The sequence below is a fragment of the Oreochromis aureus genome, linkage group 19 (genome assembly GCF_013358895.1).
Source record: "Oreochromis aureus strain Israel breed Guangdong linkage group 19, ZZ_aureus, whole genome shotgun sequence".
Lineage (NCBI taxonomy): Eukaryota > Metazoa > Chordata > Actinopteri > Cichliformes > Cichlidae > Oreochromis > Oreochromis aureus.
This window is the reverse complement of record NC_052960.1, coordinates 16238610-16254125: the sequence shown is the minus strand read 5'-3', so window position 1 is coordinate 16254125 and position 15516 is coordinate 16238610. Positions and strand designations below refer to the sequence as shown.

Sequence of the window (15516 nt, the reverse complement as noted above, 5' to 3'; positions counted from 1 at the left end):
TGTCTGTTTCTTGGTCCCAGTGTCAAGTCTATGTGTCTTAGTCTGCATGTTTCCTGTTTTATTTTGACAGTCTCTCATCTTGTGTTCAGTGTGTTCTGTTTTGATTCCTCTGTCTCGTTACGCCTTAACTCGTTCCAGCTGTGTTCCCAGTGTGTTTCCATTTCCCTCATCACCTTCATGTGTATTTATTTTGTGAGTTGTCCTTTGTTCATTGTCAGATCGTCGCTTAACCTTCCCTGTGTTTCTAAGTTCCATGTGTTTGGGGATTTCATGTTTCATGCACTTTATTTTCCCAGTTCAAGTTTTATGTTAGTTTCTTCCTTCCTTTTTACTTCCTTTTGGTTTATGTTTTCGTTTTCAGCTACAAGAAATGCTCGCTTTTCGTTAAAGTTTAATTCTGCCTCACTCATCTGCATCTGGTTACACACACCACAACCTCCACACAGTCTGCAGCCTGGATTGTGACACTATCATAGTGTTTTTTATTAACATTTATTTTCAAAAAGCGGAACAGGACAGAGACATTTATTTTCTTTCTTCATACATGTTGGTTGATTAGAAATTCAATGACAGTGTAATTCTGGGAACTGAGAAGGGAAAGAAATGGATGACAGTAACGGCAAAAACAGTCTTTACATTAAAACATGTTTGACAAGCTGCACTGGTTTAATCACTAGTTAAATTTTCCGTTAAAGTTCAGCCGCTTCTTTTCTTCCTCTGCTCGTGCTTCATGTTTAAAATCACTCAGTTATACGGACATAATAAATGTTATGAGTAATCAGAGTGATCGCGGTTCAGCCTTTTTTATATTGGTGTGCATATCATTTTCAGCTGCTTATGTTTTCTTTAGTGTCTAAAACTTTCTCTTTACAAATCAGTCTGACCTTTGCTCATCATCACTACAGGTACACATAAACATAAAGTGATATAGTTTGTATTTTTTCAAATTTCTTTTTTCAAAAACAGTTGAAGAAAAAACTTCCCCCACTACAACAACTTCTTCTCTTTAACCTTTGTCAGACATTCTTGATGAGATTTTCCAAGATAAAGTGACAAGTTAGGTTAAATTACAAACAGGGCCTGTGGATTCAAAATATGTGATTACTAACAATTTTTCCATGAAATATTAACTTCATTTGTTTCATCAAAATCTATAGCTACCTGCTTATGTTTAGGCATCTGAAAGGAAAAGGTATTGACATCTATGTATGTGTATTTTTAATCACAAAATATCAGAATCGGTCCTTAAACTCTGTTATTTAGGGTCAGTATGTAAGGACACTCTCCACTGCACACTTGTAAAAGGCCAGCACACTTGAGCTTCAATTAACTAACAATTTACTCATCTGATATTAACTTAATTTACTTCATCAAAATCTATAGTCTATAATGTTTTATGATTTTTAAATCAAATAAAATGTTTGATGACTAGTATTCTGTCCAACTAAAAAAAAATAAATGGTAAAATGTGAATCTTTATTGACCTTTGACTTGTGCTAACTTTTTTTATATTACTGTATCATTTTATCACAAATTTGAACTTGTCATGATTTTTAAAATCTAATGAGTCATTTCTCAGTGAAAAAGTCATCCACAGAGGCTCTACAGAGCAGGTTAATCAGCTTTATTTTCTCGGAAACACAAAAGTCTGCAGAAAACTGAACAGAAAAAAAAATCACACAAGTGACACAATGCTGATTGTCATAAAGGTTCCTCCACCTAATCACTTCAGTGAACAACTGTGAAAGGTATAAAAAAGCCAGACATTCTGTGAAATCTTAACATTGACATATCCTGCAACAAACTACAGAGAAGCTGATCATGTCCTCCTGATGATTCATGACACTTAAGTTCCTTGTTTTTGCTGAGGCTGCATAAAACATTTTCTTAAATTTGTGGCACTGTGCGATCCTCCTCTTAATGTATAGCTCCACCTTTTTCTATTTCAGTGCCTGGCATTCCTTATCTTCTTTCAAGAGATGCTGAAAAACACCTGACTGACTGGTATGAAGTGATTTTAACTGTAGTCAGATAAATAACACCTCCTCTCTGACACAGAGCTGTATCTCACACAGGTGGTTCTTCTTAAGTCTTCACAACAGACAAAGACAACGAGACAGGTAAGTGGCTACAACACAGATGACAACACATAGACATGTCCAAATACACTTTCAGTAATGCAAAGATTCATTATTTCGAGAAAGAATTACAGGAAGAAATTAAATTAAAAAGAAACTCAAAGAAACTGGAACATAGAGCACATAGTATGGTAATATGAAAATGACATTCAGCATCATGACAGAAAATATTTTAATGCTGATGTGAAAAATATCATAAACTGCCCGTGTGATTTCCTGTAAGTTGCAAATCATTTCTGTCTTTTTCTGCTTGTGTTCAGTCAAGATGAAGTTGCTGCTTGTTGTTGCTGCTGTTCTGGCGGTATCCAGCTGTGCCAGCATCTCTCTGGAAGATCTGGAGTTTCACGCCTGGAAGCTCAAGTTTGGTGAGACAGCAGACTCTTTCTGTAGTTTCTCATTTTTTCTTTTTGTCAGAAGCTGCTGATCATATTTTGTGGTCTTTAAAATATTTTCTCAAATAACAGAAAATCTCTTAGCTTAAGTGAGATTTGTATTCATTAATGATTCATTACACATGATTTTCTTTTATTCTGTTTCTGATATTTCACTTTTCCAACTTACAGGAAAATCCTACAACTCTCCATCAGAGGAGAGTCACCGGAAGCAGATCTGGCTCACCAACCGCAAACTTGTGCTAATGCACAACATCTTGGCTGATCAGGGCTTCAAATCCTACCGTCTTGGTATGACCTACTTTGCTGACATGGTATGTGTAGAAACAGAAGCCAATCAGGTTTCAAAATGACACATCAAAGTTCATTATTAGAATAGTCATCAGTAGTCTTGATTGCATTGGCATATAAGGACAAAAACAAATACATTTTGAATTTAAAAAAAAACATGAATTTTGTTCTTCTTCATCAGGAAAATGAAGAGTACATAAAGCTAGTTTCCCAGGGCTGCCTTGGCTCCTTCAATGCTTCTCTGCCTCGCCGTGGTTCTACCTTCCTCCGACTGCCTGAAGGTATTGATCTGCCCGACACTGTTGACTGGAGGGATAAGGGATATGTCACTGGTGTCAAGGATCAGAAGATGTGCGGCTCCTGCTGGGCCTTCAGCACAGTAAGTCTATACAGGAATCAGTCTTCCTCATTTTTTAAAGCGGGAAACTTTGCTCGACTGTTGTCTGGTTTCAAATTGACTCATCCTTGTTGCAGACTGGTGCACTGGAGGGTCAGCACTTCAGGAAGACAGGAATGCTGGTGTCTCTGAGTGAGCAGCAGTTGGTCGACTGCTCTCAGAGCTTTGGCACCCACGGCTGTCATGGAGGCTGGATGTATTTTGCCTTCCAGTACATCAAAGCCAATGGAGGAATTGACACTGAGCAGTCCTACCCTTATGAGGCCAAGGTAAATGGGCAGCAATATGTCAAAAACATATCACATCAGCTCTCTTGTTGATGTAGATCACTTCTCAACTAGGATGGATCATGCCGTTACAACCCTGCAAGTGTTGGAGCCACGTGCAGCGGCTATGCTTACGTGGAAAAATATAATGAAGAAGCCCTGAAGGAGGCTGTGGCCACCGTTGGACCGGTTTCTGTGGCTGTTAATGTTCAAGATTCCTTCCGGTTCTATACATCAGGTGCAGAAATTAACACATTGTTTTGAAAGTGCCAAGAAAAATATCTTCAAATATTACAAGAAATGTGAAGTGTTTTATTTGTTCTTTACACCTGTCAGTCTAATTCACCTGTATTTATAGGAGTGTATGATGAACCTGGGTGCAGCAGCACAATATTGAACCATGCTGTGCTGGTTGTGGGTTATGGTACTGAGAATGGACATGACTACTGGCTGGTCAAGAACAGGTAAATACCCACAGGTGATGGTCATATTTGAATTCATGCACTTCATTCCTGCTAACGTTCACCCAGTGCTGATGCACAGCTGCATATAAAGGCATCTTATTTGTGTTTTCACACGTAATACAGATCATTATGTCGCCGCATGCTGTTCAACTATTAGTGTGAACATAACTGAGTTTTACCTGCTAAATGTTGTTATTTTCTGTCTTTCTGTAGCTGGGGTCGTGGATGGGGAGAGATGGGATACATTAAGATGAGCAGGAACAAATACAATCAGTGTGGGATTGCTAGTGTAGCACTCTACCCTCTGGTCTGAAGAGGTGGAAACAAACTCAGCTACATTTGTTTTTCCATTTGAACAAAATGTACACATGTTAATCTTAAACATTTGTTTTCTTAAACATTTAAGATGAATCTAAATATTTGTGAACATTTAAGATTTATTCAATCCAGGTTAGTGTTACTCTAGGATTTTCTTCAATGTGGTCGAAATTGCATGTCAAAAAAGAAAATAAAAGTTGTGTGTGGAAATATACTTTCTTCCGGTGTTTTATGGAATAACCTTTTAACGACTACAAATACATGTAAACAAATAAAATATTTCAAACTGAGATGTAAACATTTACTTTTGTGTGTTTCACTTTGTTTCTCGTGTGTAGCTTAATAGTTAGTTCTGGTCAGTTAATGTGTTAGAGACCAATTTTAAACACTGTGCAGTTTCCAATTATTCCCTGCATATGCATGTGTCTACATGCCATAGTGTTTTTTATTATCATTTATTTTCAAAAAAAGAACAGGACAGAAAAGGGCACGAAAGGCTCATTTTAACCTGAAATTCTCTGAAAGTGTAATTCTGGGAACTGATGAGGGAAACATGGATGACAGTAACAGCAGAAACAGTCTTTATATTAAAACATGTTTGACTGGTTGCACTGGTATAATCAGAAGTTAAAGTTCAGTTTATGAACTTTACATAGTTCAGCCTCTTCTTTGCTTCCTCTGCTCATGTTTCATGTTTAAAATCACTCAGTTATACAGACATAATAAATGATATGAGTAATCAGAGTGATCACGGTTCAGCCTTTTGTTGTGCATATCGTTTTCAGCTGCTTATGTTTTCTTTAGTGTCTAAAACCTTTAATTTGATTCTCTTTAAAAATCAATCTGATGTTTGCTCATCATCACTACAGGTACACATAAAATAAAGTGATATAGTTTGTTGTCTTTTTATTAATTTCTCTTTTCAAAAACAGATGAAGAATAGAAACTAAGACAAAAAACTACTTCTTCTCTTTATAACCTTTATCACACATTCTTGATAAGATTTTCCAAGATAAGGTGACAAGTTTGTTTAAATTACTAACAGGACCTGTGGATTCAAAAATATGTGATGAGTAACAATTTACTCATCACATATTAACTAAATCAAAATCTACAGTCCATGATGGTTTATGAATTTTAAATCAAATAAAATGTCGGATGAGTAGATATTCTGTCCAACTAAAAATGTCACGGTTCTGGGTCACTGTGACCCAGCATTTTGAGTTCTTGTGTTTTGGTATTATTTTATATTATGGTTTTTGTTCTGAGTCCTTGGTTGTGCTCTTTTGATTATTGTGATTTCTAGTGTTTAGGTTTAGTTCTGTCCTTGTGTTTATTGTCTTGTTCCCCAGTCAGTCATGTCTCATGTAACTCTGGTCCCTGTACTCTGTGTTCCCTCCGTTCTCTGTCAGTGTTATGTCTCTGAGTTCTGTCAGTTTATGTTTCCTGTTTTACTTTGAAGGTTTTGTCTCATGTTAGTCTATTCTGTTTTACATCCTTGTCTTGTCTTGCCCAATTACTCCCTGCTGTGTTCTCCCTCTTTGTTTCATTCCCTCGCTATTCCTCCAAATATTTAAGCCTTGTGTTTGCCTCTGTTAGTTGCTGGTTCATCTGTGTATCTTCCCCTGTATTTCGGCTGTGTGTCTCTCCATGTTCCAGGTTCCACGTCTCAGGTTTTCATGTTTCAGGTTTCTCGTCACAGGCTTTTTTTTTTTGTTCCTTGTATTATTATTTTGTAGCTCTTCCCAGTTTAGGTTTTTGTTAGGGTAGTTCCTTGCGATGCTCTGCTTTGGTTTGTATTTTGCCTTTCATTATTAATAAACTTTCTCACAGCTATGCTGTTGTCCATGCTTGCGTTTGGGTCCAAATCCTTCATCTCCCGACAGTCTGCATTGCAGACCGTGACAAAAAAAAATATGAATCCTTACTGACCTTTGACTTGTGCTACCTATCATTTTGTGACAATTATTAAACTCTAATGAGTTGTCAGCTCATTTGTTTGCTAAAAAATATTATAGATTGATATGTATGTGGGAAGGAAGAGGGTCTGTCTTTAACTGTGTCATGAGTGTTGATGATACAGAGTTTGTCCACCAGAGGGCACTATGCAGCTTACCTGTTGGCAGCACTGGAATGCCACAAACACAACAACGAACTGATCCAAGCAGAGTCAGGTAGAGCATTAATGACTGAAATAAATACACAAACGTTAGAGAAATCTGCTTATGTTTCAGGCATCTGAAAGCAAAAGGTATTGACATCTATGTATGATTTTTAAATCACCAATTCTCAGAATCGGTCTTTAAACTCTCCCGTTATTCAGGCTCAGTATGTAAGGACACTCTCCACTGCACACTTGTAAAAGGCCAGCACGCTTGAGTTTACTTAGCAAGTACATGAGGCTGCTGGAGTTTGTGGTCCAGGTGAGTTTGTTGTTGATGTAGACCTCCAGGTACCTGAAAACGGAAATGACCTTGACAGCTGTTCTCTTGATGTGGAGCAGGGCAGGAGGACTCGCAGCAGCTTTCCTAAAGTCCACAGTCATTTCTTTTGTTTTCTTCACAAGGATGCAGGAGTTGTTTGCTCTGAACCATGACTCCAGATGTTCTACTATTAGTCTCTACTCCGTCTAATCCTCAGGGAAATTAGTCAAGACTATGACTGAGCAGTCATAGGTTAGCAGAATGTACAGCAGCCGGTTCAAATACATTTAATTCTCAGCACCTGACTGAGAAATACACCCTAAAGGCTTCCAATGGAAGGAAACAGCAGCTTTTTTCACAAATTGTTTCTGCATTTTCTCTTAATTTTGGTGAATTAAATGATGATTTGATGTAATACGTCATGTTTTGTAGTTTATCGGAGGTTTTATTTACGTCATTTTAAGACCATTTTAAACCTTAGAATTTAAAGTGGGTCTACTTTTTAAATATGACTGTAGAGAACCTGTTTATGTTTGTCATAACATAAAATGCCTTCCACAACAAAGTGAAGTTCAATAATTTTGTGTTGTCCAAAGATTAGATGAAAATCCTGGACAGTTAATTGCAGTGACCTGTGGTCATTTGGCCACTTTTCAATCCACTGGGATGGTTCCTCTGTTGTTCCTCTTGTTACAAATGTTCACAGTTTGTAGATTAAACAATCTGACAAACAATTCAAGGGGACATCACTATAGGGCGCCAGAGGTGGCTCAACAGATGTCACCATTTGTATAGCATTATTTTTGTGACTCCCTTCTGAACATACGTAAAAAAAAACTTGCAAGCGTAAATGTTGCATTTTGAGGAGAAAATCATTTTGAGCGAAGAAATCAATTTTCAGTTAGTATCTTTAATTGTTTTATTTTAAAATATATAATTTTTTTAAGTGTTGGTTTTAATCTAGTTTAAACCAAACTACTCCACTGGGTCTTGATGCATGCTCAATCATCCAGGTAAGTAAATCTCCAAAAGTTGACTCTGTACTGTTTATAAGATTGGGGAAACCTGCAGTCAGCTGAGACTGAAGAAGTCACTTGGATGAGTGTCAAAACGTTTCTCCCACAAAATGCTACGTCCAGATGAACAGAATCAACTTGGACAAAAATTGTCAATTTAAAAATATGTCAAAATTTATTATTTTAAAAAGAAAACAACACAAGGGTTTGTAAAGGCCTAACTCCACTGGGTTTAGCTACATTCTGGACCGTGTTTCCGGAATGCAGTAGCTAGCGAGCTGATTGGAGACCGTAACAGCCAATCAGAATTTTTGCATCCAAGTCTGTGATTAATTGGTTTTGTGGCACAAAACAGTGTACAGAGAGTTGAGCACGCACGGAGCAGAGATTTTGAGAGCACGAATGACACACTGAGAGCAGGTCCACAGATGTCTGTCAGCACACAGAGCAGAGATCTGAGCAAGAGCAAATGCCAACAACTGAGCGAGAGGGGCTGTTATTGTGTGTGTATATGGATAATAGCAAACACTGAAATACATTTCTTGCACGTAGCAATGAATTTTGTTAGCTCAAATTAAACTTTTCTTCGCTCAAAATGATTTTCTCCTCAAAATGCAACATTTGCGCTTGCAATTTTTTTTTTTTTACGTGCGCTCAGAATAGAGGCACAAAAATAACAACATAGGACTGGGTCAAAACAGGCCAAAAGTGAATATGACACTGAAGAATTAATGCATCAAGCAGAGGTATCTATGCTATATCTCCAGAGGAGAAAAGTAATTTTCACTTGAAAAATTCTAATTTCAGAGTGGTGGCATTAGGAGAATAGTGTTTGTAAGTAGACCAAAGGAGAAATATACCGCAGCCTTTTTTGTCAATATGAATAGATGGTGGTCACAATATATATAAGTCTAGAACTGTTTTGTCACTGAGCCCAGAAACACCTGCAAAACAAAGAAGACTAGGAAATGCTGATTGTCATGAAGGGTCCTCCACCTAATCACCTCCTCAATACTTCAGTGAACAACTGTGAGAGGTGTAAAAAAAACAGACATTCTGTGAAATCTTAACATTGTCAAGTCCTGCAACAAACTGCTGAGAAGCTGATCATGTCCTCCTGATGAATTATGACACTTAAGTTCCTTGTTTTTGCTGAGGCTGCATAAAACGTATTCTTAAATGTGCATTATGCAATCCTCCTCTTAATGTATAGCTCCACCTTTTTCTATTTCAGTGCCTGGCATTCTTTCTCATCTTTCAAGAGCTGCTGAAACACACCTGACTGACTGGTATGAAGTGATAATAACAGGTAGTCAGGTAAATAACACCTCCTCTCTGACACAGAGCTGTATCTCATACAGGTGGTTATTCTTCAGTCTTCACAACAGACAAAGACAACGAGACAGGTAAGTGGCTACAACACAGATGACAACACATAGACATGTCCAAATACAATTTCAGAAATGCAAAGATTCATTATTTCGAGAAAGAATTACAGGAAGAAATTAAACAGAAACTCAAAGAAACTGAGACATAGAGCACATGGTAATATGAAAATGACATCCAGCATCATGACAGAAAATATTTTAAAGCTGATGTGAAAAACATCATAAACTGCCCGTGTGGTTTCCTGTAAGTCACAAATCATTTCTGTCTTTTTCTGCTTGTGTTCAGTCAATATGAAGTTGCTGCTTGTTGTTGCTGCTGTTCTGGCTGTATCCAGCTGTGCCACCATCTCTCTGGAAGATCTGGAGTTTCATGCCTGGAGGCTCAAGTTTGGTGAGACAGCAGACTCTTTCTGTAGTTTCTCATTTTTCCTTTTTGTCAGAAGCTGCTGATCATGTTTGTGGTCTTTAAAATAATGTCTCAAATGAAAGAAAACCTTTTAGCTTAAATTAAAATTTTATTCATTAATGATCGATTACACATGATTTTCTTTTATTCTGTTTCTGATATTTCACTTTTCCGACTTACAGGAAAATCCTACGACTCTCCATCAGAGGAGAGTCACCGGAAGCAGATCTGGCTCACCAACCGCAAACATGTGCTAATGCACAACATCTTGGCCGATCAGGGCTTCAAATCCTACCGCCTTGGTATGACCTACTTTGCTGACATGGTATGTGTAGAAAAAGAAACCAATCAGGTTTCAGAATGACACATCAAAATTCATTACTTGAATAGTCAGCAGCAGTTTTGGTTACAATTTGCATATAACAGCTTTTAAAATTACACTTAAACCCCAATAATTTTGTTCTTCTTCATCAGGAAAATGAAGAGTATAAAAAGCTGATTTCCCGGGGCTGCCTTGGCTCCTTCAATGCTTCTCTGCCTCGCCGTGGTTCTACCTTCCTTCGCCTGCCTGAAGGTATTGATCTGCCCGACACTGTTGACTGGAGGGATAAGGGATATGTCACTGGTGTCAAGGATCAGATGCAGTGTGGCTCCTGCTGGGCCTTCAGTGCAGTGAGTATATTGGAATCAGTCTTCCTTACTGTTATAAAGTGGGAAACTTTGCTCGACTGTTGCCTTTTTAAAACTGACTCATTCTTGTTACAGACTGGTGCACTGGAGGGACAGCACTTCAGGAAGACAGGTATACTGGTGTCTCTGAGTGAGCAGCAGTTGGTCGACTGCTCTGGCGCTTATGGAAACGAGGGCTGCAATGGAGGCTGGATGGACTCTGCTTTCCGGTACATCGAAGCCAATGGAGGAATTGACACTGAGGCATCCTACCCTTATGAGGCTGAGGTAAATAGAAAGCAGTATGTCAAAAACATAACACACCAAATCTCTTGTCGATCTAAATAATTTCTCAATTAGGACTGGTTATGTCGCTACAACCCTGCAAGTGTTGGAGCCACGTGCAGCGGCTATGTTGATGTGAATAAATATGATGAAGAAGCCCTGAAGGAGGCTGTGGCCACCATCGGACCGGTTTCTGTAGCCATTGATGCTTCCCATGCATCCTTCCAGTTCTATACATCAGGTGCAGACATTGAAACATTGTTTCGAAAGATTTCTTCAAATAGTACAAGAAATGTGAAGTGTTTTATTTGTTCTTTACACCTGTCAGTCTAATTCACCTGTATTTAAAGGAGTGTATGATGAACCTGGGTGCAGCAGCATAGAATTGGACCATGGTGTGCTGGCTGTGGGTTATGGTACTGAGAATGGACATGACTACTGGCTGGTCAAGAACAGGTAAATACCCACAGGTGATGGTCATATTTGAATTCATGCACTCCTATCATTTTTTGAGTGCTGATGCACAGCTGCATATAAAGGCATCTTATTTGTGGTTTCACAATGTAATACATATCATTATGTCACTGCATGCTGTTCAACTATTAGTGTGAACATAACTGAGTTTTACCTGCTAAATGTTGTTATTTTCTGTCTTTCTGTAGCTGGGGTCTTGGATGGGGAGAGAAGGGATACATTAAGATGAGCAGGAACAAACACAACCAGTGTGGGATTGCTAGTGCAGCAAGCTACCCTCTGGTCTGAAGAGGTGGAAACAAACTCAGCTACATTTGTTTTTCCATTTGAACAAAATGTACACATGTTAATCTTAAACATTTGTTTACTTAAACATTTAAGATTTATCCAATTCAGGTTAGTTTTAGTTTAGGATTTTCCTCAATGTGGTCGAAATGTATAATTATACGTACAAAAAGAAAATAAAAGTTGTGTTGGAAATACATTTTCTTCTGGTGTTTAACTGAATCACCTTTATATATGCAGGTAACAAACACATGTAAAGAAATAAAATTTCACACTGAGATGTAAACACTTTCTTTTGTGTGTTTCATTTTGTTTTTCGTGTGTAGCTTAATAAGTAGATAAATCTACTGTGAGGACAGATTTTATGTTTCCAAGAGAATAAAGATGACTGAGTAACCCCCAGCTTATCCTTTAGATGGATAATATTTTTGTTTCATTGAGAAACATTTTGACAATAGTTATACCATACCAGCTTTATACAGAAAGCACTTTAACATAAAACCAGGGTTCACAAAGGGCTGTATATATACAAATAGCATAAACACAGTAAAATACAATAAGATAAAATAAGATAAAATAAAATAAATAACTAAATCGATAAAATAAAGCAAAACATGTTAAAACAAGTTGACAAGCATTAAGAGATTTAAAAACAAATTAAAGAACTGCAGCACAACCTGCAGACACCTAATGGATGCATGACATAATTACCATTGAATGATGCAAAACATTAAAATGATTAAATGATGCAAAACATTAAAATGATTAAAAGATGCAAAACATCAAGTAAAGCACATTTGGCTCTTCCTTTTCGGAATAAAAGTTAGTACATGTCAAAGGTCAGTCATGACAGGATTTCTATTCATTCTTTGTCATTTGGAAAGATAATTATGACAATTTTCACTATTGGGTCACGTTATATATCCAATAATTTACTTTAATTAAAATAAACATTACATATATTTATTCATACTTTTTTGTCACTTTTCCTGAGAAATCACATGTGCTAAGAATATGGCTTATAGGCAGGCTAAGGTATTATAGATTACATATTTCGGTTAGCACATGATAGCATAGTTTGACAAGCCTTGTTAAGCGAACTGTTTGCCCACATGTCATCTAACATAAACTCTCCCTGAACCAGGATGGTTTTTATAAACCACCTCAAAGCTCTGCAAAAATGACTTGATAGCAAAGAAGACCTTCCACCTGACCTCACATGTTCACAACATGGCATCATTTGTATGAAACATTGTGTACTAATTTGAAAATAAATTTATATTATAAATTTTGTCTCAGATATTTGACAACACTTATTAATGAAAGAGTTTTGAGAATGCAGTTTGCACTAGGTTAAGTCCATATTTGCTTTTGTCATTTTTGTTTTTCAAAAACACTCTTTACATTAAAACATGTTTGACAGGCTCCACTGGTTTAATAACAAGCTAAAGTTTCAGTTTATGAACTTTACATAGTTCATCCGCTTCTTTTCTTCCTCTGCTCATGCTTCATGTTTAAAATCACTCAGTTATCTGGGCATAATTAACGGTAACCTTTAATTTGATTCTCTTTACAAATCGGTCTGAACTTTGCTTATCATCACTACAGGTACACATAAAATTGTATTTTATAGATTGTTCTCTTTTTTAAAAGATAGATGAAGACATTAAGACACAAATTAAGACCAAAAAAAAAACTTCTTCTCTTTAACCTTTGTCACACATTCTTGATGAGATTTTCCAAGATAAGGTGATGAGTTAGTTTTAAGAACAAGCAGGGCCTGTGGATTCCTGGTGGTAGTGATTGATGACCTGACAGCTTTTTTCTGTTATGCTCTGTTTACATTGAGTACGTTTGAGCAGAAGTGAAGACTGAAAAGCCTAAAACCAACTGATACATATAGGTAGTTTAACACTCACGCAGACACTTTGTGTGGCAATCATAGAGTGCTTACTACAATCTCAATAATTAATTGTTATTTGGCATTTGCACAAAAGAAAACGTTACAGTTCTTGGCTTAAAATTTTGAAAGCAAGTCTTTGAAATCACAATCATCAATGTCAAGAAGCATCACTGCATGTGACTACAGGCTTACGTCACAGCAACATTGAATGTGAAAAATGATTCTGATTATATTTGTACCCAGTTAATTGTGTTATTTTATTTCTAATCTATTTCTTTACCCAGAAGGGTTACTGTTTTCCTGAAGAGAGGGAGTGTATTCGTTTCTGTTGCAGTCGACCCTTCACAGTGTTCAAGCTATCATTTTAGAATATTGTGTGATGGTAGATACAATTAACAGCTCGAGCTGATTTAATTTAGGTAAAAACTGGATCAAGGTTACATTGAATTTGAAAATCAGGAAATATTTTACGTTACCCACAACTTTTTGTGGATTGCTGTTAGACTTCACAACAGTATGCTTGGTTTTATGGGACATGAACACTTACTGTAGGTTTGTAACTGTTTGACCTTCACTGTTAGCGTTGAAGGTCAAAGTTGATCTTGAATCTCTCGGAGAGAGCTGCACAAACACCATTTCTTGTTTTTCAGTACCGTGCCCTACAATGTAAAATAAAGCCATAATAAGCTGACGTCAGCATGCTGTAATGAAAACATCGACATTTTATTATATTGTTGTCTTTTGTTTTGTTTTGTTTTTTTGATGATAGATTGACAATAGGATTTTTCCCAGTGTTGTTTAACACAGCAAAATGCTGCACGTCAACAGAAAGAAACAATCATTTAAGCTCATGCCAGCATGCATCAGAGATGACACAATGTGCCTTCAGTGTCACCCCCACACATACCTGACTGCTTAGATTTCACTGAATGTATATTCCCATCACCTATGGCAGGAAGAACGTTGACAACAAAAACTGTCTTTACTGGATCACATGTTTGACAGGCAGCACTGGTTGAAGTTAGAGGTTCACTTTCGGTTTTCAGCTTGCTTATCTGAGGTGCATAATCACTCACTTTCACTGATAAATACATAATATGAACAATGATTAATTAAGGTGACACAGTTAAGACTTGCTTATGTTGGTGTGCAGATCATTTTCTTAAGTTCTTTACATCTTCTTTGTGAATAAAACTTAATTTCACTTTGCAGATCAGTCTGACCTTTGCTCCTCATCACTACAGGCACATATAAAATAATGTTACACTGTGTTTTTTTCTCTTGTTTTTTTCTTTTTTCTTTTTAACCTTTACTTTCAAAACCAGAACAAAAGTAGAACAAAACCCAATAAAGACCAGACGTGTTTTGTTTAGATGGATGGATTTTTCACTTTTTCAACATTTGGAGATGGTGGCACTGGTGCAGTGACAGCATGACGATGCAGAGGTTTTCACTGGGAGTGGAGACAAAGTTGGAGAGGTAAGGGTGAGATAGCTTGGACATGAGCAGAAGAGGGATAGTTAATATACTGGACAAAGGGTTTTGAAAATGGAGCTGCCAGGCAGGAGGAAAAGAAGAACATCACAGAGAAAAATCATGGATGTAGTGAAGGAGTCCATGCAGAGGACTGGGTTAACAGTGATGCTTGGGATAGGGTGAGATTGAGGCAGATAACCCGCCGTGGTGACCAGCAGAAATAATAACAAGAAGAAGAAGAAGACAAATTCTTCATCATTCCTTTAGTTGCACATCCTGGATCCCAGATTGAATCAAGTTAAGCACATTCACACAACAATCCTTCATATATAGTACATACCTCACACAGGCTGTCTGTGTAGGTTCCCAGGTATCACAGTCATAGTAATCTAAAGACCTTGGAGAGACAAGTGACTACACTTCTTTAAGTTTCTTGAAGACGTTCACTTCTTATAAAAAAAAAGCCTTTTCAGCTATAAAACCAAATGGCAGAGAGTCCCATATTCTTAACCCTAGTGGGAGTTGTCCTTTAAAAGGGTCCTTGACCCACTATTGACCATGTGCTTCATCACATGAGCCAAGGTGTGAAAAAGAGTATGGGTCATTATCAGCAGAGGTCTCGGGTAAAACCATTGTGAGACCCTGCCTCACCCTGAGATCAACTTCTGAAGCCATCTTGAGAGAAATAGAATGACAAATCGAACAACATGAGATCAGGTGATGAGAAGAAACTTAAAGAACTCCACTCGATTAGAAAAACTCTTAAAGTCCTTTCTAAACATCCATAAACGGTCTGTTCTGTTACATATTATAAAACATGAGCTCTATCAAATGCCCCCTTTTCTTGAATCAGAAAATGTTTTTCAAGTTTTGTCTTGTGTCATATCAAAAATCTTTACTTAGTGTATATGCACACAGGTCAGCA

At 37.3% G+C, this 15516-nt stretch overlaps 2 protein-coding genes across 2 annotated transcripts; both read left to right on the top strand.

Annotated features, from left to right (window-relative positions):
• The first annotated feature begins 1981 nt into the window (after window positions 1-1981).
• LOC120434758 (procathepsin L-like) lies at window positions 1982-4568 on the top strand. Its single transcript, XM_039603097.1, has 8 exons — window positions 1982-2120; window positions 2399-2503; window positions 2702-2844; window positions 3003-3200; window positions 3296-3487; window positions 3560-3722; window positions 3843-3948; window positions 4162-4568. Exons 2-8 carry the CDS (start codon window positions 2404-2406, stop codon window positions 4259-4261), a joined length of 1002 nt encoding a protein of 333 aa, XP_039459031.1. The 5' UTR covers window positions 1982-2120; window positions 2399-2403; the 3' UTR covers window positions 4262-4568.
• Window positions 4569-8972: 4404 nt separating this feature from the next.
• On the top strand, window positions 8973-11492 carry LOC116327230 (procathepsin L-like). The gene is made up of 8 exons (XM_031748756.2): window positions 8973-9111; window positions 9380-9484; window positions 9682-9824; window positions 9974-10171; window positions 10265-10456; window positions 10529-10694; window positions 10804-10909; window positions 11116-11492. The coding sequence occupies exons 2-8, from the start codon at window positions 9385-9387 to the stop codon at window positions 11213-11215; spliced, it is 1005 nt and encodes a 334-aa protein (XP_031604616.2). The 5' UTR covers window positions 8973-9111; window positions 9380-9384; the 3' UTR covers window positions 11216-11492.
• The last annotated feature ends 4024 nt before the right edge of the window (window positions 11493-15516 follow it).

What these genes read in the sequence shown, in the direction of transcription:
- LOC120434758 (XM_039603097.1), top strand. Translation starts at nt 2,404, where the DNA reads ATGAAGTTGCTGCTTGTTGTTGCTGCTGTTCTGGCGGTATCCAGCTGT. An exon ending in CTTCCGGTTCTATACATCAG is followed by an intron (nt 3,723 to 3,842) that starts GTGCAGAAATTA and finishes CTGTATTTATAG; the next exon opens with GAGTGTATGATGAACCTGGG. An exon ending in TACTGGCTGGTCAAGAACAG is followed by an intron (nt 3,949 to 4,161) that starts GTAAATACCCAC and finishes GTCTTTCTGTAG; the next exon opens with CTGGGGTCGTGGATGGGGAG.
- LOC116327230 (XM_031748756.2), top strand. Translation starts at nt 9,385, where the DNA reads ATGAAGTTGCTGCTTGTTGTTGCTGCTGTTCTGGCTGTATCCAGCTGT. An exon ending in CCTGCTGGGCCTTCAGTGCA is followed by an intron (nt 10,172 to 10,264) that starts GTGAGTATATTG and finishes TTCTTGTTACAG; the next exon opens with ACTGGTGCACTGGAGGGACA. An exon ending in CCTACCCTTATGAGGCTGAG is followed by an intron (nt 10,457 to 10,528) that starts GTAAATAGAAAG and finishes TTTCTCAATTAG; the next exon opens with GACTGGTTATGTCGCTACAA.